Source organism: Dermacentor andersoni, chromosome 1 (genome assembly GCF_023375885.2).
Source record: "Dermacentor andersoni chromosome 1, qqDerAnde1_hic_scaffold, whole genome shotgun sequence".
NCBI lineage: Eukaryota > Metazoa > Arthropoda > Arachnida > Ixodida > Ixodidae > Dermacentor > Dermacentor andersoni.
The window spans coordinates 56,800,421-56,825,440 of record NC_092814.1 but is presented as its reverse complement, the minus strand read 5'-3'; the positions used below and the strand labels follow the sequence as shown (position 1 = coordinate 56,825,440).

The following is a 25,020-nucleotide window of genomic DNA, read 5'->3' as shown; positions in this document are numbered from 1 at the left end:
CCGAGAACTGTTGAACAGTCTTTGTTTGCTATATCACATTCATGCTTGATACCACAGCTTGGTGTTACTGCCCTCTTTCCCAAGTGTGTCCTTCTATAGCGGATCAAATTAATAAGTATCCTGGATTTGGCACACATTGTTATACAGTAACACCTCGGTAAACCGTATCCGCTTAAACAGTAGTTTCGTTTTAAAAGTAGTAAAGTCAAATCGCCGATTCAGCGGCCATTGAACATAATGTGTTTTGTATCCGCATAAACCGTACCAGCTTATTGCGTACGTATCGGTTAACATGTAGTGTTTCCACCTTTCGTCGTGTAAACACGGTGGTGCATCGTCTCCATCGAGCGGCCCGGCAGAACAAGCCTCAGAAATCAGCATAACCGCCTCCAAGCGCCCTGTGCGTTTGCGCGTTAAGCCACGTCAACATCATTTCGGCGCCATGCCAGAGAGTGTTGTGGTGTCGTGCAAGCGAGAACTCGCGTCATGCTGAAACACGGATAGAAAAGACGCTGGGTGCTTAGCTTAGAAGAAAAATTAGACTTCGTTCGTGCTATCGAATCTGACGTGAAAAGTCGGCGCCGGCACGCGACATGGGTCTACTGTTGACTACGATGTGTGGCATTTGGAATGTAAAGAAGTTGCTCGGCAGCGCTGCTGGGACCGCAAAGAGATGTCGGCTGCAGAGTTCGACTTTTCGCCATTGTTGCCTCTGTTGTTGCCGAAGTGTCACCTACCGACAGTGATAAGGACAACACGGAAAGCGACAGCACGGGCGATTCAGGCCCAACAGTGGCAGAAGCTGCATGTTACGTCAGCTTTATAAATACAATCGTTGCAACGAGAACAGCACCCTGCAATGAAAAGGTGCCCCGCGACTTCTGAAACACTACCGCGCCTGTGCACGGAGAATATGTAACGCCAACGAGGAATCTGCCATGCAAGTGTTTGTCGAGTAGAGGGGGCTGGCTGAAAAGCTGGCTCACAGCTTAAGCAAGTTTGAGGCCCCTGTCGTCACTGCTAGGCCGCCGCGGCATCAAACAAAAATAACGTGTTTGTCGCGCGAAGTAAATAAATACTGCATGTTTTTTCGCCTTTCATTGCACTCTCTCCGAGTTCCATTTTTGACAGGTAAGTGGGCAATCTCATGCTATTTTGGTTAAGCAGTACTACCGTTTAGTACATACTTTTTCCGAGCTCCGGCCAACTACGGTTTAATGAGGTTTCACTGTATTGCGGTAAATTCGCGATTGTGTGTTCTCTCACAGTTGTTGCGGTGTCATCACTATGTGAAACTACTATGTGATAGAAATATGTGATAGAAAAGGAAATACACTCAGTGTATGTTTCAGGGTTCTGTCAACTCTGACCTAACCATTCATTCTCTCTAAGCTGTGCCTCATTTTATGAAGCATAAAATTCTTCTTCTTCCAGGTTTTCATCATCGGCCTCATTTCTGATCGGAAGTACCAGCACTTCAAGCCAGTGTTAGATTTGTACATTGAAGAAACATTCAGTGCTACACTAGCTTACAAGTAAGCAGTATGTGTTTTGATTTAGTTTTTTGTGATGGTTTGTATGCAAGGTGGAGTCAAATCTTGCAGTGTTTTCACAAATCTCACAACTGTGTGAAATTACGGAGCTTGTAACTTATTGTGGTCTCCGTGGATCTTTTATCTACCTTGACATAATTTGTAGTGCAATAAATACTGGAAAGATTAGCAGTGACAGACAGAGCAGAAAAAAGACTGCTTCAGTGCTGTCTGTCGCTGCGAGTCAGGTACGTACCCAGGGGGGGGGGGGTGCCCCCGCCAAATAATTGTGGCATACTCCCCCCCCCCCCTCGCCCCCCCACTCTCATGCCACCACTCCTCACACACATTCCTAAACCACCGGCAAATCAATCTTGAGACCTGACAGCTATTCGGCAGTTCACATTTTGCTGCCTTTTTCTCTCCTTTTGGATGGAGATAGTATTGGCATCTCCTGGGGTGTGAAAGCCTATTTTGTCATCGATTCGGTGCCTGCGCGGTTAACTTGAGGTGCATTCAGTTGTTGCCGTCTGTTAGAACGGTCACGTGCATCGCTGTTGCTATGTTGGTTCAACTTTCTTTGTTTAGACCGATCCATGGACCAGGAAAGGGATTCAGTTCGAAGTAAGCTGGTCTTTATACTCATGGAACGAGCTGTGGCCGGAGAAAACGGCAGTTGCATTTAACTTTTCCTTTTGCTTCATTATTTCCGTGCGTGACGGCTCGCCGCGACACTGGTAGATAATCGCAACCATATACCCGTGATATGGGTTAGATAAGGTGGAAAATAAAATCATACGAAACAACTTCCATCATGAAACCCTGCAATAAGTGTTAAGCCCATAGGCAATATATATGTCACCCATTACCTCGGCTCGTTTTTCTGGAATTGTACAGCACTTTTCGTGCTAAATTGGCAACTGAAAACAAGTCTCAAGGAATTGAGAAATTAAGCGATCAAGTAAGAGAGCCGAGGCAACAGCCAAACAGGAAGGAAAATCAAAAATTAACAAATTTAAGCATTGTTTGTGAAAATATTTATGGATCAACATCTTTTTATTTGAAAAGGAAGTAGAGAAAACACCGCCAGAAGTGGAGAATGATTTCGTGTGTGTTGAATGACGCTTCTACAGTTATCAGTCAAGCCGCCTGACGTAGCCACTTCTGTGCTGTGCTTATGTGGGTGTTTTTCTAACCTTTCGCGGTGGGCGCAGTACGTATAGAGCCGCAGCGTCCTGTGCTTACGCAGTTGTTGGGACCGGCGGCCACACATCATTACGCAATTTTCCAAATAACAGTACGAGTCTGTTTTGGCACTTGGTAGAGCAGTAAACGAGGGATCCAAAAGATTGTTTTGCAAATCTTTGTTTTACACTTTCGCTTGTTTACTTGTTTTTGGCAGTGTTCTTCCTGCGCTTCTTTCCTGCGCGAGTCCATTTGATGTGTCGGTTCCTTGTTTGCCAACTAAAGGAGAGGTGTATCTCAAAGGCATACCTGTGAGATACACCTTATTTCATTTCCCTTTTGCAGGTTTACGCATGTTTGTGGTGAACGGGGGCATTATTCACATTTGTACTAGTAAAGATACCCCCCTTCATTTACATAGGAAAGTTACCCTGGGTTGCCCCCCCCCCCCGAAAACAAATCTTGGGCCTGCTGCTAATTTTCCTTTCTGGTATTTTCACACTACAAAAATAATGTCATTCAGCAAGCACTAACTTGCCTAAGAAAAAGTTATTGTGTAGTTTATCTACTGTTTAGAGTTATTACCGTAATTTACATTGTTTAGGTCACTCTGCTTTTTTTTTTTATATGCAAAATGCATTTTATGTAGGTGTAATATATAGTGATCAATCAATCAATCAATCAATCAATATTTATTTTTGACAAAACAAATACAAGATGGGTATAAGTACACATTCGGAGGTCCCGAAGTAACAACTGTCGGGGGGACCTCCTAACAAAACATAAAAAGGGGATAGTAAGATCGTGGCAAACAGTGAGTCAATGTCATATATTATACAGTTTCTACATCGGAAATAAACGATAAGATAGGAAAAAAATCTGTTAGCAATGCACAGGCAATGCATGCCTGATGCAATGCATTGCCTGATGTTTATGTTCCAGAAACATTTTCCTTGTCTTCAGTGTTCACTTACTTTTAAAAATATGTATGTATTGTGTTCTGTTGCGTTATCAGGATGTCAAATGGCAGTTGTTATTGGCGGAAGAAAAATTGGCAGACTTGTGTGACCTTGCAAAGTCACAACCTAACATCCAATGAAGTTGTTAGTATGAATAACAGCTTGACTAAAAGTGACTAAAAAGCAGCAATTGAGCTCAAATTTCTTGTATGTTTAGGTATTGCACACATTTTATAGCCGTTATTCTTTTACTTGATCTTTTACGTACTCTTTCGAATGCAGAAATGTCAAGTTAATTGCACTCTCGCATTTAATTGTGTTATGGCTGTGTTGGCATCATGTCCCAACTATCAAGTGGAAATATTTGAATGCACATAAGTGCCGAAAACTGGTGTTTTTTTTTTTTTCGTTTCTACGAAATTTTTTTTCCAGTGAATGTTTTCTGCAAATTTTTTGGTCGAAAGCAGAAAGTTGGATGCCATATTGTAAGCAGGGTTTATAAGTATGCTAGACTTCATTCCTTGCTACATTTCATGTTTTGCTTGCTGCTTTGCCTGCCTTCACAGAAGTTTTGTTTTGTTTATACATTATAATCCATTTGCCTTTCAGCAAACTCATTGTTGTCTTGAAGTATTACATTGACAACATCAATACCAACACACAAGAAACTGAAGGCAGTCTGTTGTTTCGTGCTATGAAGAGCATAGAGTACATCTTCAAGTTCATTGTTCATTCCAGGAAACTGTTTGCTCAGTAAGTAACTACTACTTTCCACTGAACAAGTTCTGGTTCTGTCTCGTCACAGTATATGATTGGCCTCATAGTTTGAAAAATTAAAGGTATATTATGGTGGGCTGTTATGGCCTATTTATGAATCTACAGTGAACTCTCCTTACGAAGAACTGGGTTAAGCCAAATCCTCGCATATAAAAAACAACAAGGGAACATTTGTTTGGTTCTCCATAGACTCAAAGCAAAAAAAAGAAAGAAATTCACTTAAGACGAGCCGCCTCAGACGCGCTCTTTGGTTAAGACGAACATTCGGAGTGACTGTTACCGCCACCGATCCTGGAGGCTAGGGTGCCTCAATGCACCGCACCAGGCAGCGCGTGCATCAAGGCACCCTACTGGAGACCTGCGGCATGCATTGCCTGTGGACAGAGGCAAAAACAAGAGGTGGAAACAAAAAGAGACAGTGATGTTTCACTTCATGAACGTGGGTGACGAACGCGCAAGCGTATAGGTGCTATAGTGCATACGAAACTATAGGCCCTTAGTCAGCCTAGATTGTCTGCATCGCAGATCGTATTCAAGAAAGCAGCCGCCGAAGTAGAATGCCCCCTTGTAAACATTTGCTGGTGTCAAGCATGGTGTCAGCGCGTATGGTGTCAACGCGCACAGGCAAACATGAACACATCACACTCGATGACCGTGGACGCTCACTGCCAAAATGCTGGCAAGAGGAATCGCGGCAGCAGCAGTGAGTGAAGTGACCTTTGCGCTGTCTACCGCTTCAACGCAAACTGAGCAGCCAGAGCACAGCACATGCAAAACTACGAGCCATCGGCCCACCTAGACTGAGCCTCCAAAGCAGATCGCGTACAACATCCCCCTCCCTCCCCTCCCCGGTACCATGCACACAACAGAAGACAGTGCCCCCATTGACCATTGGTGGGAGTGGAATCCACAACCTTTGGTGTTAATTAAGGCACCCAAACCCACGACTTTGGTGGGAGTGGAACCCTCTACCTTTGGTGGGACCAAAATTCAATGGCACCAAAATTGATGATGCCACCATTGATGGTCAAACCTACGATCATTAGTGGGAGTCAAACCCACGACCTTTGGTGTTAAGGCAAAGTTAATTAAGGCACTCGAACCCATGACGTTGGTGTAAGTCGAACCCTCTACCTTTGGTGGGACCGAAATTCTATCTCACCAAAATTGACGATGCCACCATTGATGGTCAAACCCACGATCATTAGTGGGAGTCAAACACATGAATTTTTGTGTTAAGGCAAAGTTAATTAAGGCACAGTTAAATAAGATAGAGTTAATTAAGGTACTCAAACCCCCACGACCTTTGGTGGGAGAAAACAAGTAAAAGAAAGTAACAAAGCATTCGGGTGAGAGTGTCAAGTAATTTAATGAATGTCTCGTGAGCGCGTAGGCTTTTGCCTTCATCCTCTTTAGCGTATGCTAAAGTGGCTGTCAACATTTTTGCTATTACATTGTCCATATCTATTCTTGCATTGTGTATATGTATTTAATAGAATGATCTCCATAAGTGCTAGAGATCAGTTATCATAAAACAGATGTAGGGACAGGAGTAATCCGCATTATTTTTGCAGCCTGCCTGGCCTCCATAGAAGTAATGTTGCAATTACTCCAATATTGTGCACATAAGGTACCATTGCATATACTACGTTGAACTCACTTATAACTATGCCCATTTTAACAATACATCGGATATAACAATGAGCAGCCACTGTGAACTTTTGTGCGTTCTATGGTAAAACAAACCGCTTACTACAATGTTCCCATACTTCGTTGTCAGTTATAACAATGAAATCTGGCTACTGGATGTGTGCGCCGAAACGAGACATCCTTGAAAAGAAGGGAAAGAAGAGATAGAGAGAGGAAAAAAATGTGCTTCCGCAGTGAACGCCTTCTTCACATCACCAGCCTCGTGTGCCTCTCTCTCTTCTTTCCACCCCTCCGACGTCGCCAGTGTCGACTTGTGCTTCAAAGGGGTTGAAGGGAGATGATGCAGAGGCATGCTAGGGTGGCAATATTGACATGTGTACTTATCTTTATCGGGCGACCACGTTTGGCCGCCTAACAAATGTTATCGCGCAGCGCAGGACGCGTCGACATGTAAAAGAAGTTTCTGGAATGTTATCGATGGTTCCGTCCACTGTCTTTCACCACAACTTGTGTAATCTGATTGCATGTATGCGCCACGCGAATAGTGTAGAACTTTGTGGAAGACACGCGAGTGCCATCGGTTAATCTGGAACATTCGACGACTGATCTATAAAAGCCGACGCGCTTGACCCGCTGATCAGATTTCCGACGATCGCCGACCGTGTTCGCCGCTATTGTTGTGCTATAAGTGTAGCCTGTTTTTGTGGGCACAGGTTCGCCCAATAAAAGCTAGTTTTGTATTCCACCGTATTGCTGTTTTCTTCACCGTCACTACCACGTGACATCTGGTGGAGGTGCTTTACGTTCATGTACCGGACGCGCCCAACAAGCCGTAATCCAAGCCCGGACCGCAAAGACAACACCAGCGCCGTCCCGGAACATCGAGCAAGCCGCCGGCTACAGCAGCTGCCCCCGGAACACGGAATTCTACCAGAGACGACCAAGAAGATCATCAGAGAAGTTCGTCCAGAGACGACAAAGAAGACAGCCCCAATGGCAGCCGGAGCAGCCCCAATAGTTCTGCAGCAGCCCAGGGAGCCACCGACGTTCCGCGGTTCCACATTTCAGGACCCGGAAAGCTGGCTGGAGACGTATGAGAGGGTCGCTACGTTTAACAGTTGGGACAGCGACGACAAGCTGCGGCATGTCTATTTTGCATTGGAAGACGCCGCCAGGACCTGGTTCGAGAATCGTGAAGCCACCTTAACGACGTGGGACGTCTTCCGAAACGGCTTCTTGCAAACGTTTACAAGCGTCGTGCGAAAAGAGCGAGCCCAAGCACTACTAAAAACCAGAGTGCAGCTGCCAAACGAGACGATCGCGATCTTCACGGAGGAGATGGCCCGTCTTTTCCGGCACGCCAACCCGGAAATGTCAGAGGAGAAAAAAGTCCGCTTCCTGATGCGGGGCGTCAAGCAAGAACTTTTCGCCGGACTTATTCGTAACCCGCCAAAGGCCGTAGCTGAGTTTCCTGCAGAGGCATCGACGCTCGAGAAAACTCTGGAGATGCGCACCCGGCAATATAACCGCGAGGGGCTCACGCCGCAGTACGCCATCCAAGGATTGGGTTCCGACGACCTACAAGAGACCATCAGGGCCATTGTGCGCGAAGAACTGCGCAAGGTCCTGCCTTCGTCGCAGCCTCAAGGGGCCTCGATCGCCGACATCGTGAAAGATGAGGTTCAGCGATCGCTTAGAGTTCCTGAGGTGCAACCTCAGTTACCGCAGCCCCAGCCAGGAGCGATGACCTACGCCGCCGTCGCACGCCGTCAAGGCCCCCCTCCGCGACCGCGCCAGGGCCCCGTAACGCCGCAATTCCGTCGTCCGCCGCCGCCGCCGCCAGCACGCCCACCCGTCGCTCAGCGCACCTACGCGAGGAAGACGGACATTTGGCGCGCCCCCGACCACCGCCCGCTCTGCTATCACTGTGGAGAAGCTGGCCATGTGTATCGCCAATGCCCATACCGCGATTTGGGACTGAGAGGTTTCGCTGTCAACGCGCCGCGTCCACTGCTTGGAGAGCGCCCACGTGACATCGCCGACTACCTCGCCGCTACTCAATGGAGCTCTCGACGACCGTCCCGTTCGCCGTCACCAGGCCGCTACCTGTCACCGCAGCGCCGACTATACACCGGCCCAGCCTGGGGCCGCTCTGCGAGCCCATATCCGGAAAACTAAAAGCAGCAACCGATGGAGGTGCGGTTGCTGTTCGTCGAACTGACGAAGATCCTCCGCCGCCGCCGAAGACGACGAAGAAACCATCTCGACGACATAATAACGACACGCCGCCGTCCCTACGAAGTCAGGAAGCCAAGACTACACCGACGAAAGACGACTTGACGACGCGACGTACCAGCTTCAATTCAACACGACGCAGCCATGATCCGACGCCAAGACCCAACTGCAACGGCAGACAAAGAACCACCGACCTCGACATGCTTCTCGACGGCCACGCAGTCACTGCCTTAGTCGACACAGGGGCCGATTACTCCGTAATGAGTGGACACATCGCCGCCCATTTGAAGAAGGTTAGGACTGCATGGGAGGGCCCCCAAATTCGAACTGCTGGAGGACACCTCATCACGCCGACTGGAATCTGCACGGCAAGAATAACCATTCATGACAGGACTTACCCTGCCACCTTCGTTATCCTCCAACAGTGTTCACGAGACGTCATTCTCGGTATGGACTTCCTGAACCAACACGGCGCAATCATCGACCTGAAGTCGAAGTCAATAACGCTGTCGGAAGATAAAGCGATACTGCCGGAGAGCCCTCGTAGTCACCACGCCTTGAGTGTGCTCGAAGATCAAGTGAGCATCCTGCCTCGCTCCAGCATTGTTATTTCGGTCGGCACCGAAACACCCGCTAACGTAGAAGGTGTCATCGAAGGCGACCAACGTCTACTGCTAGACCGTGAAATTTGCGTCGCAAGAGGGATCGCTCGACTGCGTGGAAGGAAAACTGAAGTGTTTCTGACAAACTTCAGCCAGGAGTTCAAGCACATCAACAAGGGCACGAGGATCGCGTACATCGAGGAAATTCTGGAAACCAGTAATGCGTTTGTCCTCTGGGATTCCGCCGCATCTACCCCGACGACGATGGTTCCCAAACCAGACTACGACATTAATCCAAGTCTCCCCGTGATTAAGCAACAGCAGCTGAGAAGTCTGCTCCAACGATACAAAGGCTGCTTTTCGACGTCATCGAGGATTCGACAAACACCAGTCGCCAAGCATCGCATAATCACCGAGGAGTGCGCTTGACCACTCCGCCAGAGCCCTTACCGAGTTTCGCCGCGAGAACGTGCAGCTATAAGAGGACAAGTCGATGAAATGCTGCGCAACGACATCATCCAGCCATCCAAAAGCCCGTGGGCATCTCCTGTAGTCTTGGTGAAGCAAAAGGACGGTACCCTACGTTTCTGTGTCGATTATCGTCGTCTGAACAAGATCACGAAGAAGGACGTATACCCCCTCCCACGAATAGACGACGCATTGGATCAGCTCTGCAACGCTAAATACTTCTCGTCGATGGACCTCAAGTCTGGCTATTGGTAAATAGAAGTCGACGAAAGAGATCGCGAACAGATGGCCTTCATCACCCCAGACGGCCTCTACGAGTTCAAGGTTATGCCATTCGGACTGTGCTCAGCGCCTGCAACGTTCCAGCGCGTCATGGACACGGTGTTAACAGGATTGAAGTGGCAGACCTGTCTCGTTTACTTGGATGACGTCGTCGTCTGCTGGAAATTTCGACAATCACCTCAAGCGGCTTGCGACAGTACTAGAGGCCATCAAGTCGTCAGGAGTTACTCTGAATCCGGAAAAATGCCGCTTCGCTTATGATGAGCTGCTGTTCCTAGGCCATGTAATCAGCAAGTCTGGTGTCCGTCCAGACCCGCAAAAGACAGCTGCAATCGCACAGTTCCCGCAACCGATCAGCAAGAAGGCAGTGCGTAGATTCCTTGGCATGTGTGCCTACTACAGGCGCTTTGTCAAGGACTTTTCACGCATCGCCGAGCCGTTGACACGTCTAACTAAATGTGATGTTGAGTTCAAGTGGGAAACGCCGCAGGCCGACGCATTTGAAGAACTCAAACGACGCATGCAGTCGCCGCCGGTACTTGCGCACTTCGACGAGTACGCCGATACAGAAATCCATACTAACGCCAGTAGCCTAGGCCTCGGTGCCGTTCTAGTCCAGAGGAGAAACGGAGTCGAACAGGTGATAGCTTACGCTAGCCGGTCGCTGTCAAAAGCGGAAGACAACTATTCTACGACCGAAAAGGAATGCCCCGCCATCGTTTGGGCAACAGCTACATTTCGCCCTTATCTTTATGGCAGGCCATTCAAAGTCGTCAGTGACCATCACGCTTTGTGTTGGCTAGAGAATATAAAGGATCCTTCAGGACGTTTGGCGCGGTGGAGCCTCAGACTACAAGAATACGACATCACTGTAACCTACAAGTCCGGACGAAAACACTCCGATGCCGATTGCCTATCACGCGCCCCCATTTACCCGCCGCCGCAAGACGACGAGAATGACGACGCCTTCCTTGGAATGATAAGCGCGGAAGACTTCGCTGAACAGCAACGGGCAGACCCGGAGCTAAAAGGCCTCGTCGAATATTTGGAAGAGCACACCGACGTTGTCGCCAGGGCATTTAAGCGCGGATTATCTTCCTTCACGCTTCACAACAATCTACTCGTGAAGAACTTCTCACCAGTCCGCGCCAACTACCTTCTTGTTGTCCCGTCAGGACTTCGTCCAGAAGTATTGCACGCCCTACATGATGATCCGACCGCTGGACACCTCGGACTTTCCCGGACACTGTCGAGGATACAAGAAAAGTATTATTGGCCGCGCCTGACCGCCGACGTCGCCCGTTATGTCAGAACATGCCGAGACTGTCAGCGACGCAAGACACCGCCGACAAGGCCAGCCGGATTACTACAGCCAATCGAGCCTCCTTGCCGACCATTCCAGCAGATTGGGATGGACTTGCTGGGACCCTTTCCGACGTCAACAACCGGAAATAAGTGGATCGTCGTGGCGACGGACTACCTCACCCGCTTCGCTGAAACTAAAGCACTGCCGAAAGGTAGCGCAGCCGAAGTGGCGAAATTCTTTGTCAAAAACATCCTGCTGCGACATGGCGCCCCAGAAGTCCTCATCACCGACAGAGTAACGGCCTTTACAGCGGAGCTCACCCAGGCCATTCTGAAATACAGTCAGACAAGGCACAGGAGGACAACGGCCTACCACCCGCAGACGAATGGTCTTACGGAGTGGCTGAATAAGACCCTCGCCGACATGTTAGCGATGTACGTTGACGTCGAACACAAGACCTGGGATGCGGTCCTGCCGTACGTAACATTCGCTTACAACACGGCGGTGCAAGAAACAACACAGAGCACGCCGTTCAAGCTGGTCTACGGCAGGAACCCGACGACGACGCTCGACGCCATGGTGCCGCATGTCACTGACGAGGAGAATCTTGACGTCGCTACCTATCTCCAGCGCCGAAGAAGCCCGACAGCTTGCCCGCCTGCGGATCAAGAACCAGCAGAGGACCGACAGCCGACACTACAACCTCCGACGACGCTTCGTCGAGTACCAGCCCGGCGATCGTGTTTGGGTATGGACCCCGATACGCCGACGAGGACTCAGTGAGAAACTACTGCGACGCTATTTCGGACCCTACAAGGTCATCCAACGTATTGGCGCACTGGACTATGAGGTCGTGCCAGACGGCATTTCGCATTCACAGCGGCGCCGCGCACGATCTGAAGTGGTCCACGTGGTGCGCCTTAAACCCTTTTATGGACGCTGACGAACTTCCTTATTTTGTTGTTTTCTTTGCTACGACTGCTTCTTTTTTTATTACTTTCATTTGTTTGCAGCATCGGGTCGATGCTTTTTAAGAGGGGGGTAATGACACGTGTACTTATTTTTATCGGGCGACCACGTTTGGCCGCCTAACAAATGTTATCGCGCAGCGCAGGACGCGCCGGCATGTAAAAGAAGTTTCTGGAATGTTATCGATGGTTCCGTCCACTGTCTTTCACCACAACTTGTGTAATCTGATTGCATCTATGCGCCACGCGAATAGTGTAGAACTTTGTGGAAGACACGCGAGTCCCATCGGTTAATCTGGAACATTCGACAACTGATCTATAAAAGCCGACGCGCTTGACCCGCTGATCAGATTCCCGACGGTCGCCGACCGTGTTCGCCGCTATCGTTGTGCTATAAGTGTAGCCTGTTTTTGTGGGCACAGGTTCGCCCAATAAAAGCTAGTTTTGTATTCCACCGTATTGCTGTTTTCTTCACCGTCACTACCACGTGACAATATGGTGAACACGTGCTGCCGTATGGCATGCACGGCACACAGGAGGGTGCTGCGGTGAGCATTTTTTTTTCCTGGTTTTTGAGAATATCATCAGGCGCAATACCCAGAAGCCAGATTTAATTTTTATAGCCGATAATGCAGCATGGGAATATTGTAGTGAGCGGTTCATTTTGCCATAGGATGCACACAAAAGTTCACAGGGCTGCTCATTGTTACATAAAATTGTTGTTAATGATTGGTAATGCTATCAGTAGGTTCGACTCTACTTCTTTCTGCATAATTAAAATGTTTTGGATGTTTTTTCCGCATGTTATTTTTCATGCAACCCGGTTGAATATTAAATATTGTTAAAGTGGGTTTCACTATAATTGACACCCACGATAACTACCCTTGAGAAAGAAAAGGAAATGCTTAGGAACTGGGGACATAACCATATTACAAAAGGCTGATACTGATTATTTTACTATAATTGACACCCACGATAACTACCCTTGATAAAGAAAAGGAAATACTTAGGAACTGGGGATATAACCATATTACAAAAGGCTGATACTTATTAAGAAAGACCTGCCGTGGTTGCTTAGTGGCTATGGTGTTGGGCTGCTAAGCACGAGGTCGCGGGATCGAATCCCGGCCACGGCGGCCGCATTTCGATGGGGGTGAAATGTGAAAACACCCGTGTACTTCGATTTAGGTGCATGTTAAAGAAGCCCAGGTGGTTCAAATTTCCGGAGTCCCCCACTGCGGTGTGCCTCATAATCAGATTGTGGTTCTGCCATGTAAAACTTCACAATTTAATTTTTTTTATTAAGAAAGAGAATTATGGCTTTAGATTGTTTTAGATTGTTTTGTCACAAACCTGTCATCATAAAATGTTCTTAATATTTACTCATTTCATGTTTTAAAGGGGCCATGAACCACTTATCGAAGTCGAGAAATGCATTTGAAGTTAAAATAGACTATTTCAGAAATAGTTCGCCATGAAATGTACTCAATGTGTTGAGCAGAAGTGGAGTTTTTGGCAATCGAACATGCCCTTAAGCTGCGTTTCTGCTCCTTGTTGAATTACTTACACGGCGAAGACTGCCTACAATGCTCCGTCTACTGAACGTCACCATTCAAATTTGATTTTGGATCTTTATGTAGATGCCATTATTTCCAATTTTGGCACCTACGAAGCGCCAAATGTGGTTCTTCACCGAGCCGCAGTGCGCTCAGCCAGCAGACTCATCGTGGCACCCAGAGGTGGCCACGACAATATCTCCGCAACATAGCTGACCGCAGCTACATGTAACTGTAGTGCTTATGCACAACGTTTGCTTTGTGCACAACAGGGCTTGAGTGTGCACTCGCGCTCATAGTTTGACCGTGCTACATGGTGCGGACTGGCTTTGTCCTGCACCAGCTTGACTGACGGATAGTAGCCACATCCAACTTGCACATTTTGAAGCGCTATCAATAGCTCAATCCGAAGCAAAGTCTGTCGAGGTATCTAACCAGGAGCAGCCAGGAGTGAGCGGTACTGGCAAGTGCGTGTGTGGTCTGACCTTAAGTTTCGCGTGGTTCGAGGCTAGTTGAGTGTTCAAAACTAGCCGAAATTAACGAGACCTGATGGCTACAGCACCGATAGGCAGGGTGGCCAAAGTTTAATTCTTACGTAGGCGGCCATGGCCGAGCGTGCGCAGACGATAGTCGGCTTCTGCTGTAAGTGCGTAATTATTATCCGAATTCGAAAGCAGGCTTTTGCTTACTTCAACCTGTCAGTAAATATACACAGTAACTGAAGGAAGGAAGATGTGCACTGATCCAAACACCCTTCTTGATTGATGTCAGCTATTAGCCAATAGCAGCCGCATATGGGAATCTGCTATATTATGAAATAAAGCATCCAGAAAAAAGTGAGGAACAGGCTTCTGTTAAAAAGAGAACGTTTGAGGAAAAGGTCTCTTTGCATTCTGCTTGTGAGCTCCACGCGCCACGCACAACTGCAAAGTATAGGTGAGATGTTCACACCCGGGTGTGCTTATCCATGGACTGTGTTTTTTCACCAAGCCTGAGGGGTGGTTCAGCACCTCTTTAAGCTCCAATATTATTTTTGAGAGCAACCTTTTCTGTTGCAACAAGGCTGTTAGTGAAGCTGTATGTCTTGAACATATTTAATAACCTTACTTATTCACCTTTTATGCAGTGAGAATCTACTGACAGTGCACAATTCTACATTTGTTGGCCAGTCCAGGCACACATTATTGCAAAGCCATGCTATGCTACAGGTTTGAATAGTGCTATACTCAGTGTGTCGGAACGTAGCAAAAACAAAAATTAAACAAAACAATATTTTGACCGGAAGAAAAACGTAGCTGAAACGTTATTTATTATTTTGTTTTGGAGTGAAACCGAAATATTTTTGATCGGTTTTCAGTTTAAGGGGAAAGTCGGCAATCCGAAACAACCGACGTCAGGCAGCGTCAGAATTAGCACGTATCTCAGGGGTCCGCATAAGCACGTATCTCAGGGAGGGATAGTGCGAGCGATAGCCGGTCGAGTGCTCCACTAATTTAAGCCTACCGCTCGGTACACTAGCAGATTGGCATCGTAGCAAAAACCAGGACTTGGGCGCTCAAGAGCTTATCGTCATTTTCTACGGGTACAATGCTTTGTTACCAAAGTTTTATCGTTCGTTTATGTTCGTTTAAGTTCGTTTTATTGGAACAGCTATCTCATTTCAACGAGCACACTCGATGACATGCAGCTTCTGAGATCATGCTCAGTGCCTTAACTCAAGGCCTGTAAAACACGCTTAGCCATTGGATGTCTGACCTTGTCAGGAAAGCCAGTCTCTCAGTAGCTAGGGGCACAGGTTTGCGAACAGTGAGGGTGCACTCTTTTGCAGGTTTCACCCCCAATCCTGAGCTTATTGCTTGACAACATATGCAGTGAGTGACGACTGGTGCAAGTTTAAATGCCTCTGAGTTTACGGTAAATTTATGCAGTATAATAAGGCACAGGTTGGTGGAACAGACAACTGGCGGAAATTACTCAATTTTCCAAACCTATGGGATGAAGTGGAGATTAGGACTGAAGCCCGTCTGGTCAGGTTTTCATTGGATTTCTATCTCAAGGATTTCATTGTGAACAAAGCTCCCGTAGGGGAGCCAGAACGTAAATATATTTTTAACCATTTTGGTCGGTGTCTGGATCTCTTCCTTCTAAGTTTCCAAAGCTAACATGAGCTAAATACACAATCTTTTAGTATAACGGTTTACTAGTTTAACTTTTTTACCCTTAACAATGTAATCGCAATATTACAACATGTTAAAATAAACCAACTTGCTAATAAGTGCATATGCATATCATTATTCGATATTCTATTTGACATTCGATGCTAAATATTTGTATTCGACTCATATTAGAAAAATTTTGATATTTGCACACGCCTACCCTTAATGGCAGGAGTGGACTAAGTTCATGCACGTCACTGGACGCAAGGAGTGAAGGCTGCTGATAAGTAGCCGCATTTGCTCACCTTATTTCGGGCGTATAAAAAAATTGGATCTTACAGTTTCGTCTGCTTTGCCTTACTGAAAATTTGCAGAAATATCACATTTAATTGGTCGGGTGGTTCATTATAGCATATGGTGCTTTAACTTGACCAATTTTTAAGAAGAAAATGCAAATTTGCTTTAATCTACGGAGAAGCAGGCTGTTGCCGAGATGGCACTAGCATGGACCTGTGTCACCCCCTATCGGCAGCTGTTGACAGCAAAGCCGTTGTTCCAGCAGGGTTTCCACGTGGAAAAGCTGCTTGGTTTGAAGGGGCTTATACCTAAAAGTGATTGGCTACACTTAATATGGCAGCGATTCCTGTCTGTAGAAAATTGTTGCCGCTGGACGGTGAATTAAGGATGATGATGAGGATGGCAAGGACATCGTATGGCAAACAACTCGCAACAGCGAATCTCATAGAATTTCAAAACTATGATGTTCACATCAAAGTGTTGTGCGATCAGGTGACCAGCTGTGTTTCCAAACCTTGTGTCCCCTCTCATTGCTTTCTGAAATCTATGCTTGGACTAATCTCCATAAACAACGCTCCAAATAATTAACCGTCGTGCACTGAAGCAAATGAGGTTTCGTGCCAGGATAACTGGGTCATTAGCTACTTATTACAACAGAAAAGATAAGATCCAAAACTTTTGTGTCAGTGCCTCTTGAAGGCACATTTCTCTTTGATGTGGAGAAAGTAGTCGGCGACTCTTCAGCACAGTAGTGTTATGATCGTGTAAGAGCAAATGTGTGAGTGCATAGTGGTGATGCATATGAAAGGTACCACAGTGATTCAGGGTGCCAGCTACCAACATTCCAGCATAATATTCCGATATTGCATCTGCTGTCTATGTGCAGTGCTTTTTTTCTTTTCATGTTTGCTGTGGTTTGTTCGTGTGCTTCCATAGTCTGATAATCGTTTTAGTGTTTGTTTTTATTTGCTTGTTTTTAAGGGGAGGACAGAATGTTGTCTACTTAATGTACTAATTCTCTGTTGGCTGACCTTATGGGGTGCCACTCTGTATAATATAAAAATGCTGTACCACGGTAAGTAAAGGAAATTGGACTTGGTGTGCCATTGGTGTGAAAGCAACCCCTTGACCCATGCTTCCTTCAACACTAAAGCTTTATTTCTAAATGTGTCAGTATAATCTGAAATGTTCGCTTGGGGTCACCCATTTTGGAGCATGCATATAACAATTTTAGCTGTGTAATGGTTGGTATTGAAAATAAAAAACTTCCTTTCAATTGGCATATTGTCCATATGTTTACAAGAAATCTTTTTGTTTGTTTCAGCTTGAATGAAGGCAAAGGGACTCAACAGTTTGAGCTCTCTTTAGAGCAGCTTTTGAAGTCTATCACTGGCATGATGCTGTACAAGGCTGACACTGTGCTGCTCATTCAAGGTGCCTGCCTGAAATACTTTCCTGCCACCATTCCTGACATCCTGCACGTCTTCAGTGCAGAGCAGCTAAGGTGAGTGCGAGCACTATCTGGCACGTCAGCTTAAGGTCTCTATGAACCAGCTTCATCTGGACCACTTTCTTTCAGCCATATTGTTACGGAGCTGCTCAACAATCTGCCACCTGAAAGGCTCACAAAACAAAAAATGATGTGTGTAAATGACATTGTTCATAGTGAGCTGTTTAAGTTTCCAGGTAAGCTAAATTTTTACCACCTATGGAGTCCTTCCCCATTACTGCTCAGTGCTTCATTTTATACAATGTTGGACTCTAGGTAAAAGAAGTATAGTAGGCTTAGTAGTATTTGGCTACTGATACTGTTGTGTATTTTCATCTAAGCATATTGGCTAAGGCCTGTTAATTAGAGTAGTGTAAGAGCAGATTGTGAAAACTTGACTGGACTGTGCACAAGTTTTGAAGTGCTTCTCTTAGCTGGCCTTTTACTCTAGAGTTGCCTAAACTTTATGCATTATAAGTGGGCATTATGCTTTTCATATTTACTCCTTACTGCTGAATGTAACATGAAAAAGAAGACGCTGGGGAAATAAGATTGAAAGCACATATCCAGCAGTGTTTTTTCTGTCACAGACACTAAGCTTTGAAGAGATATAAACATATTGTCATTTTTTTACCTACCTCAAGGAAAAAAATGTTTAAATCCCATTATTTAAGAGATGTCCAATATTAGGTAAGTTCGTACTTGAACCATAATGTTTAAAAGGGGCAAGGATGTCACTGACACACTGTTAGTTGCCACGAAGTTTGAAGCAATTTAGCAGCCATACCAGCATGAAGCATTTTAGTGGTATGATTGGCATCCTTTGTGAAGAAAAACTTGCTTCCATTTTGTTGTCCTTTTTAGGTAGTTTTTTGTCCGATGCAAAAGTGTATTATATCATTTTGTTGTGTTCACAGGTTACAGAATGCATCAAACTGATCCTTGCTCGTAGCTTGTGTCTCCTGCTCTGTCAGTCAGCAGGAAGATCTTTTTTTTTTGGCAGTAGACACCTCTTTGTATGTTTGGAAGGTAAAGGGACTATAAAGGCAAATATTAAGTCAGTGTGGACTGTTAATATACCATTCCAGAATCCTCGCAAGGCTCATTTCGTGCCAAGAAAGGACTTAGCTATAATATAACATCAAGTCTAAAATGTCCACATACCTCTCGTGCAATTCAAATCTCTCGCCCCTGAGCGGGGAGTGGAGATGTTGCGCACACCATCACCACCCTTTGCTGCTGACATTGAGCAAAAGAGTGCCTGACAGCCGGCGCTATGGTTTCTTGCACAAAACGCAGAAGCGCGGTCAGAAACCAAGCCAAGACAAAGCCAACAGTGCAAAAGCAGGAGGGAAAATGCATGCCCAATCGTAAACACGATCTTCAACGTTCGTTACGATGGACCTCGTTCTCTGCTACTTACAGTTCGTGTGAGGATGGCAAGCCAGCAATACCAGCGCTGCACTACGCGAAAATGAAACCTTTCGACTGCCGGCATCATTGTCAAGGCTAATGTCAAGAAGCTCTTATTAGAGAATCGAATAGAAGTAAACGAGTAGCATTTTCTTGCATCTTATAATGCAATGCAATGATATTATAAATGATTGAGTAATATTGACAGCATATTAATGAGGAGTTCATACTTCATCAGGCTAGTGGAGTCTCAAATCGTGTCCTGCATTTACCTCAGTTTTTAAATTACTAAAGTTCTGTTTGGGATAATGTTGGCGCCTTAGAAGTTCTCGAGCATTAATTTGGCACTTTAGCTTGACTTCATATTTGCTTTTAGTGTCCCCTTAATGTTAGATTGTTAACAATTTCTCTTCTGTGCTTAACGAGATAACGCTGGTTTAGCGATGACTGAACATATTGATCCTGTCTACAACAGTTTCAGAAGCTTTCCATACAAATACGTGGCTGATGCTTTTGTCAGTAAATCTTGTGCATGTGCACACTGAATAATTTTAAGAATAGCAGCTGTTACAGTGAATTATTGAAAATAAGTGTACCTTAAAAGGATTATTTTTGTTTCTGGACTGTGCAGGGTAGATCATAGCACTTTATATTGGGACCACCCCTCAGCTGGAAATTATGTGGCTAGACACAAAAGCTCTGAGTCTTACTGCTGCTTCAAGAGCTATCTATGTTACTTTTACAATGGCATTGAATATGTACAGCGACACTTGGTAGTACTTGCAACATTTGAATATCCCAATTGCTAAGCCAGAGAATTACACTGTTTACATTCTGCCTCTGTGAAGCATTTGTATTTAGGTGACTTTTAAGGGGAGACACTCCCCGCAACAACTTATTTTTTATTGCTTACACCACAAGTTTCAAAATCAGCTAATTATAGAGTTCTTTATGCAGATTTCAAATATGTCATTACTTCTTGTGTAGCTGTTGTAGTGTTTGAGTTATGTAATGCACCATGGCAAAATATAGTCATCTTTGTGGGCACTTTCTTAGGTACTAAATTTTCACGAAAAGCATCGGGCTGTAGCTTGTTTAGCTCTTTGTAGATTACAAAGTGCCGATATCTAGCCAAACAGCATGTACAATTTCTGGAACTATGCAAAAAGATATAGCATTTCAACTAATTTTTTTCCTCGATTCCTTGAAATATAACCTTGTGCTTTTGTAACTAGTGCTGGAAGATATTGCAATTTCAAGAAGGTATCAGCACTGTACATGGCTTCAAGAGTATGTATGCCACATTTTTTTAGTACATGTATGACAATTCTAAATGTACAAGGTTATTTTCATGTGATTGTGAAAAAAGTTTGTTGAAGTGTCCTATTGTTTTTTTTTCATAGTTGCAGTAACTGTAGATGCTGTTTGAATAGATATTGGCACTTAGCGGTCTACAAAGAGCTAAATAAGCTGCTGAACAAAGCTTTTTTGCGAAAATTTATTACACAATAAAATGCCCACAAAATCACTCTGTTTTGCCATTGTCTAGGAGATAACTCAAGAACTATAGTTGCTACACAGAAACTAATCACATATTTGAAAGCTGCTTGTAATGCTCTATAAGTGGGTTGCTTTTCAAATCTCTAGTACAAATATTTAAAAAATGTTTTTTCGAGGAGCTGTAGGAGCTATAGCTGTAGATTCCTGTCTTTGCTTTGGCGACCCTTTCAGAAGAAACTCTATCACCGTCTGCAGTGTGTTGACAGTATGCTGAGCAAAACATAGAAAAAAAGTGAGGAAGGGTGTTGATCTTGAACCAATTGATATAACATTCTTGAAGATGATTATAGCTTTAGAGACACGAGCTGAAAAAAAGAAAATGTGCAACTAGGACTAAGCCCTACTTGAAATCAAGTGAATGGGGAAAACTGGCACGGGCAAGTAGGTGTGCATGTGCTACAGTACAAATGGGTTGATTGACAAGAATATAAGCATGTTGCTTGGGTGTCTTCATGTCCTCTCTGTACATGTTCTTTCTTTTTTCCAGTGTCTTTGGGCTGTAATCAGCCTCAAGAATTGAAAAAAAGGGTGTTCTATAGCTGCAGTTGAAACCATTTTAATGATCCCAAATATAACTATTTATCAGCTATAATGACCACATTTCACTGCAGTTACAATTTTCCAACCCTGCCTATTGAAACTGCGTCCAGATATAACGAACATTTTCAAAAGTTGCAATTGTTACAACAAACACTTCAAGTTTGTTAGTGGCAAAAGGAGGGCACATGTGAAATTCTGAAGCATGAAAGCGTGATTGAACTGGGTGCACGGCAGCAGGCCCTTCCACAGTAGCCCAACCGTAATGGAGATACGACCACCAAGAAGAGCGAGTGCCATGCACGAATGTCAAAAACTGCGAGGAAAACTCTTTCACCCATGCTAGGGTAACTATGCTTTCAAGGCACGCATCCAGTATGCTTCAGGGTGAGGCAGTACGGTAGCTGTAGGTTCAAAGCCGAAAGCCACAGTTCTCCATGAGGCACTTTGGTGGCACCGCGTACAATCTTGGAGGCTACGACGGTGGCACCATGTGCACAACGCTATTATGTACTCTGTTTGGAAAATCTGGACTAAAGGCCACCCAAATGTTGCCATCGATACTCCCGCAGCCCAGGTCAGCGTGAACATTGTGAACACAGCACGATGCACCACTACCATGCAAAGTTGCAAAGAATCGGCGCTTACGGTTCATGAACGCTTTGTTTACACATTGCTGATAATGATTCTTTTTGGCTGAAGTGACATAGAAAATTTAACTTTGCAGCTCTTGGTGCACGTTTAGCCAGCTCTGCAGCTGTAACATCAAGACCTCTGCAAAATGACGGCCTGCCGCAGGAGTTTTAGCTTCCGGCCAACTAGAATGCTTCGCTAGCATTTGCAGAATCCATATACCGTGTCCCACTGATTGTATGATATATGACAAACTGTAGGAGAAAAAAATGGCAGCAGATGCACTCCTAGTTTCAAAATGGCAGGTGATAGGAACCAGCCACATGTCATTTTGAAAGCACTATGATGCTGTATTTCGTTCTTTAGATTACATTTTTAACGAAAACTTACAGCTAGATGCAGCAAAGTACCAGGAACAAAAATGAAGGTACTCAAAATCTGATTTTCGCACCTAAGTAGTGTCGAATCATAACTGCCGGTGACAGCTTCAATGTCATTAATTTTTTCGCATTTTGAAGGGCAAGTCTACATATAATGAACTACTGATGCGACAGCAACTTTTCACTGAACCATTCAGTCCGTTATAAACAGGTTCGACTGTATTGTCCTATTTCAGCAAGAATTTGTGTCTGTCAGACTTTTACATCTTATGGCTTGCAAATCAGGTTGAGAATAAACAAGTGCGTTAGCCATTGCTTTTATGTCATCATTTTAAATGGTAAGATGATCGTGGCTTTTAGCCTAAATTTTTAAACAGTGTTAAAGCACCAGTGATTTCATTGTAGGATTTTTCTGATTGCCTACTATGCCAGATTTTTGCCATGCAGGATCACATTTGTCATGACAAACGTGATCCTGCATGAGTTGCACCGCTGGGTTGGAGCGGTGTGGCAGAAAGAGCTCTAGAAGTAAAAATGTTAGTTTTTTGTTGTTTTAGAATCCCAGCATTGTGCGAGTTTGCAAAGCATCAGCATATTTAATTACTCTGTTCTACCTAGAATGCCGTGCCATTCTGCTGCCTGTGATCAACCAACATGTGCAACTTCTCATGGAGAAAGGGGAAGAGCTAGAGCTCTGTGTCAAGATATTAAGTGACATCATGGTGGTTCTTCATGGCCATGACCGGACACAAACTGTTGAAGACATATCAGTGGTCATGCATTCAGTCCTGAGGACTGTGATCCAGACTGTAATTAGGACCAACCGGTCTTTGCCTATTGTGGTATGTTCTTATGAACTAAAAACTTGATGTCAATTGACGTGCATGCTTGTCTTCTGTTATTACATTCCACCGAGGTGTGTCATGCTAACTTTTTTTTTTTCCTCAAGGGCAACATTGTGGCTCTCATGATTTCAATACTGAGGCAAATGACCAAGTACCACTATCACAGCTACCTAGACCACTTTCAAACACCCACAGATCTTCTTGACTTTCTAATGGAAATTCTACTAGTCTTCAAAGATCTGGTCAGTAAGAATGTTTACCCGAAGGACTGGAATGATATGATAATGCTACAGAACAGGTACTTGCCTTTCCTCTTAGCTTTTGCTTTGCACTTCAAAATGCACAAACTTTTCAACTGTATCTTCTGCCTCCTCAACCTCTTCTCTGCTTAGTGTCATGCTGAAGGCTCTGCGTCACTTCTCGTACACCATTCGAGATAGATTTACCAGTCCCTTTGATTACCAGGTTTGTACCTGTTTCCTGTTCTACTGATAGTAATTCCATCATTGCTCAGAATGGGCAAACATGATTTCATTTCTTGCAACAGGTGTGGAACAACTACTTCCACTGTGCCATAGCCTTCCTCACTCAAGATGCACTGCAGCTGGAGAACTTCTCACACAACAAGCGAAACAAGATAATTGCCAGGTTTGTTTTGGTTCACTGTCATTTCATTTGGAATGTTTATAGGCTTCACTAAGCATCAGCTGCTTTTAATTATCTTGGCCAATTTTCTTCCAGGTACAAAGATATGAGGCGGGAGACAGGATTTGAAATCCGCAAGATGTGGTTCAACCTCGGTATGGCATTACTTGTCACATTGGCCTCGTGTGGCATTTTTAGTTAAAAAAAAATTTTAATATCACTACTTGGATCTTACAGAGCAAATAAAAGAAATCTCACATTTTTGCTCTGAAATTTCGCATAGTGACATGATTACAGTGTTCAAATTGAAAAACACCCATACTTGAGGGTAGTGCTAGCTTGGTGTCTGTCACTTAAAAGCACAATGTTTGTTTGCTTATCCTTATTTATTTGTTTGTTTGTTTGTGATGGTTTTAGACGAGCATGTTCTTGGATGACTAGGCTGAAGGCAGAAATTTTCTACCTGATGTAAGCTTTGCCAACCATACACAGCTGAACAGAAATGTGGCATAACTAAGGACAAGAAAACATACAATATTTAAATCACATGCCTAGTCAGTATTTAAAAAAAATTATGCATATACAGAACTGATGACATTATACAATGAAATCAGCAGAAGTATTTGGAGATAAAAGAATTACAGACTGTTTGGCTTCACCAACCACGGAATATCATATGAACGTACATTTTCTTGCACCAAATTAGCCATTTTCTTACACCAAGTTAGGCATTGCTAGGCCGTTGTTTGACCGGTTGCTAATTAAATCCTTTGCAGTTGTGATGTCATTGTTAAACTGTTGTTTTATTGCACACATGATACTCATTGTCATGCACACTGGGTTGCATAATGCATACAGGGTTACTCGGGGGGACACAGGAGGAGGAGGATTGCAGACTTGCACAAAGGCCGTTTTGTGGGTTCACACCGTACTGGCCAGTGTTGTAGAGTATCCTTCGCGCTTGCATGAAGGGTATGCAAGGAGAAATAATGCACTCCTCCATTGCTCACAGAGGACAAAGGCACAGAGTACAAAGGTTGAGGCAAGCGAACACTTACACGTTGTACCCACCTTAATTGAAAAGAATTCTTCAACCTCGGGAAAGGTCAAAGCCAAGGTCGTGTACAGGGGGCCATGATGCAGTCCAAGTCCTTCTTGTGTCACAGTCTGTCACACACAGAAGACGCAAAGCAAAATGTGCTGTCAATGAAGTCCCTCTTGAAGATGGTCGTCGCAACCGTTGCCAAAGACAGACATTCCTCAGCCTTGCAATGCTGGTGCGCAACGTGCGTAGCTAGTCGGGCTTGCCGCTGTTCATCTGTTTCGGCAGCGCACTTGACATGCTTGTGCAATCTGTCATTCTCCAATAGCTGCTGTCAATCTTCAGCAGATTCAGTGGCATGTTTCAACGCCATGCATTGTTTTCTTTGTTGCTGCAGTCGTAATCACTTGGCCACATCTTCGTCAGTCGACTCCCATTGCCTCTGTTGCCAAGCTCGTTGTTTGCTGCACGTGGTGTGACGAATCCTTTTTAAAGACGATCCT

The 25,020-nt window shown here is 45.0% G+C and overlaps 1 protein-coding gene across 3 annotated transcripts in view; it reads left to right on the top strand.

The window, feature by feature from the left end:
• mbc (dedicator of cytokinesis protein myoblast city) overlaps nt 1-25,020 on the top strand; it is a 107,943-nt gene that overhangs the window by 29,729 nt on the left and 53,194 nt on the right. For all 3 annotated transcript variants that reach the window (XM_050190917.3, XM_050190918.3, XM_050190916.3), the window contains exons 21-29: nt 1,435-1,535; nt 4,286-4,429; nt 17,298-17,477; nt 17,553-17,659; nt 22,604-22,827; nt 22,935-23,128; nt 23,223-23,295; nt 23,378-23,478; nt 23,572-23,630. In XM_050190917.3, the coding sequence (XP_050046874.1) occupies nt 1,435-1,535; nt 4,286-4,429; nt 17,298-17,477; nt 17,553-17,659; nt 22,604-22,827; nt 22,935-23,128; nt 23,223-23,295; nt 23,378-23,478; nt 23,572-23,630 (1,183 nt within the window). The remainder of the gene's footprint in view (nt 1-1,434; nt 1,536-4,285; nt 4,430-17,297; nt 17,478-17,552; nt 17,660-22,603; nt 22,828-22,934; nt 23,129-23,222; nt 23,296-23,377; nt 23,479-23,571; nt 23,631-25,020) is intronic.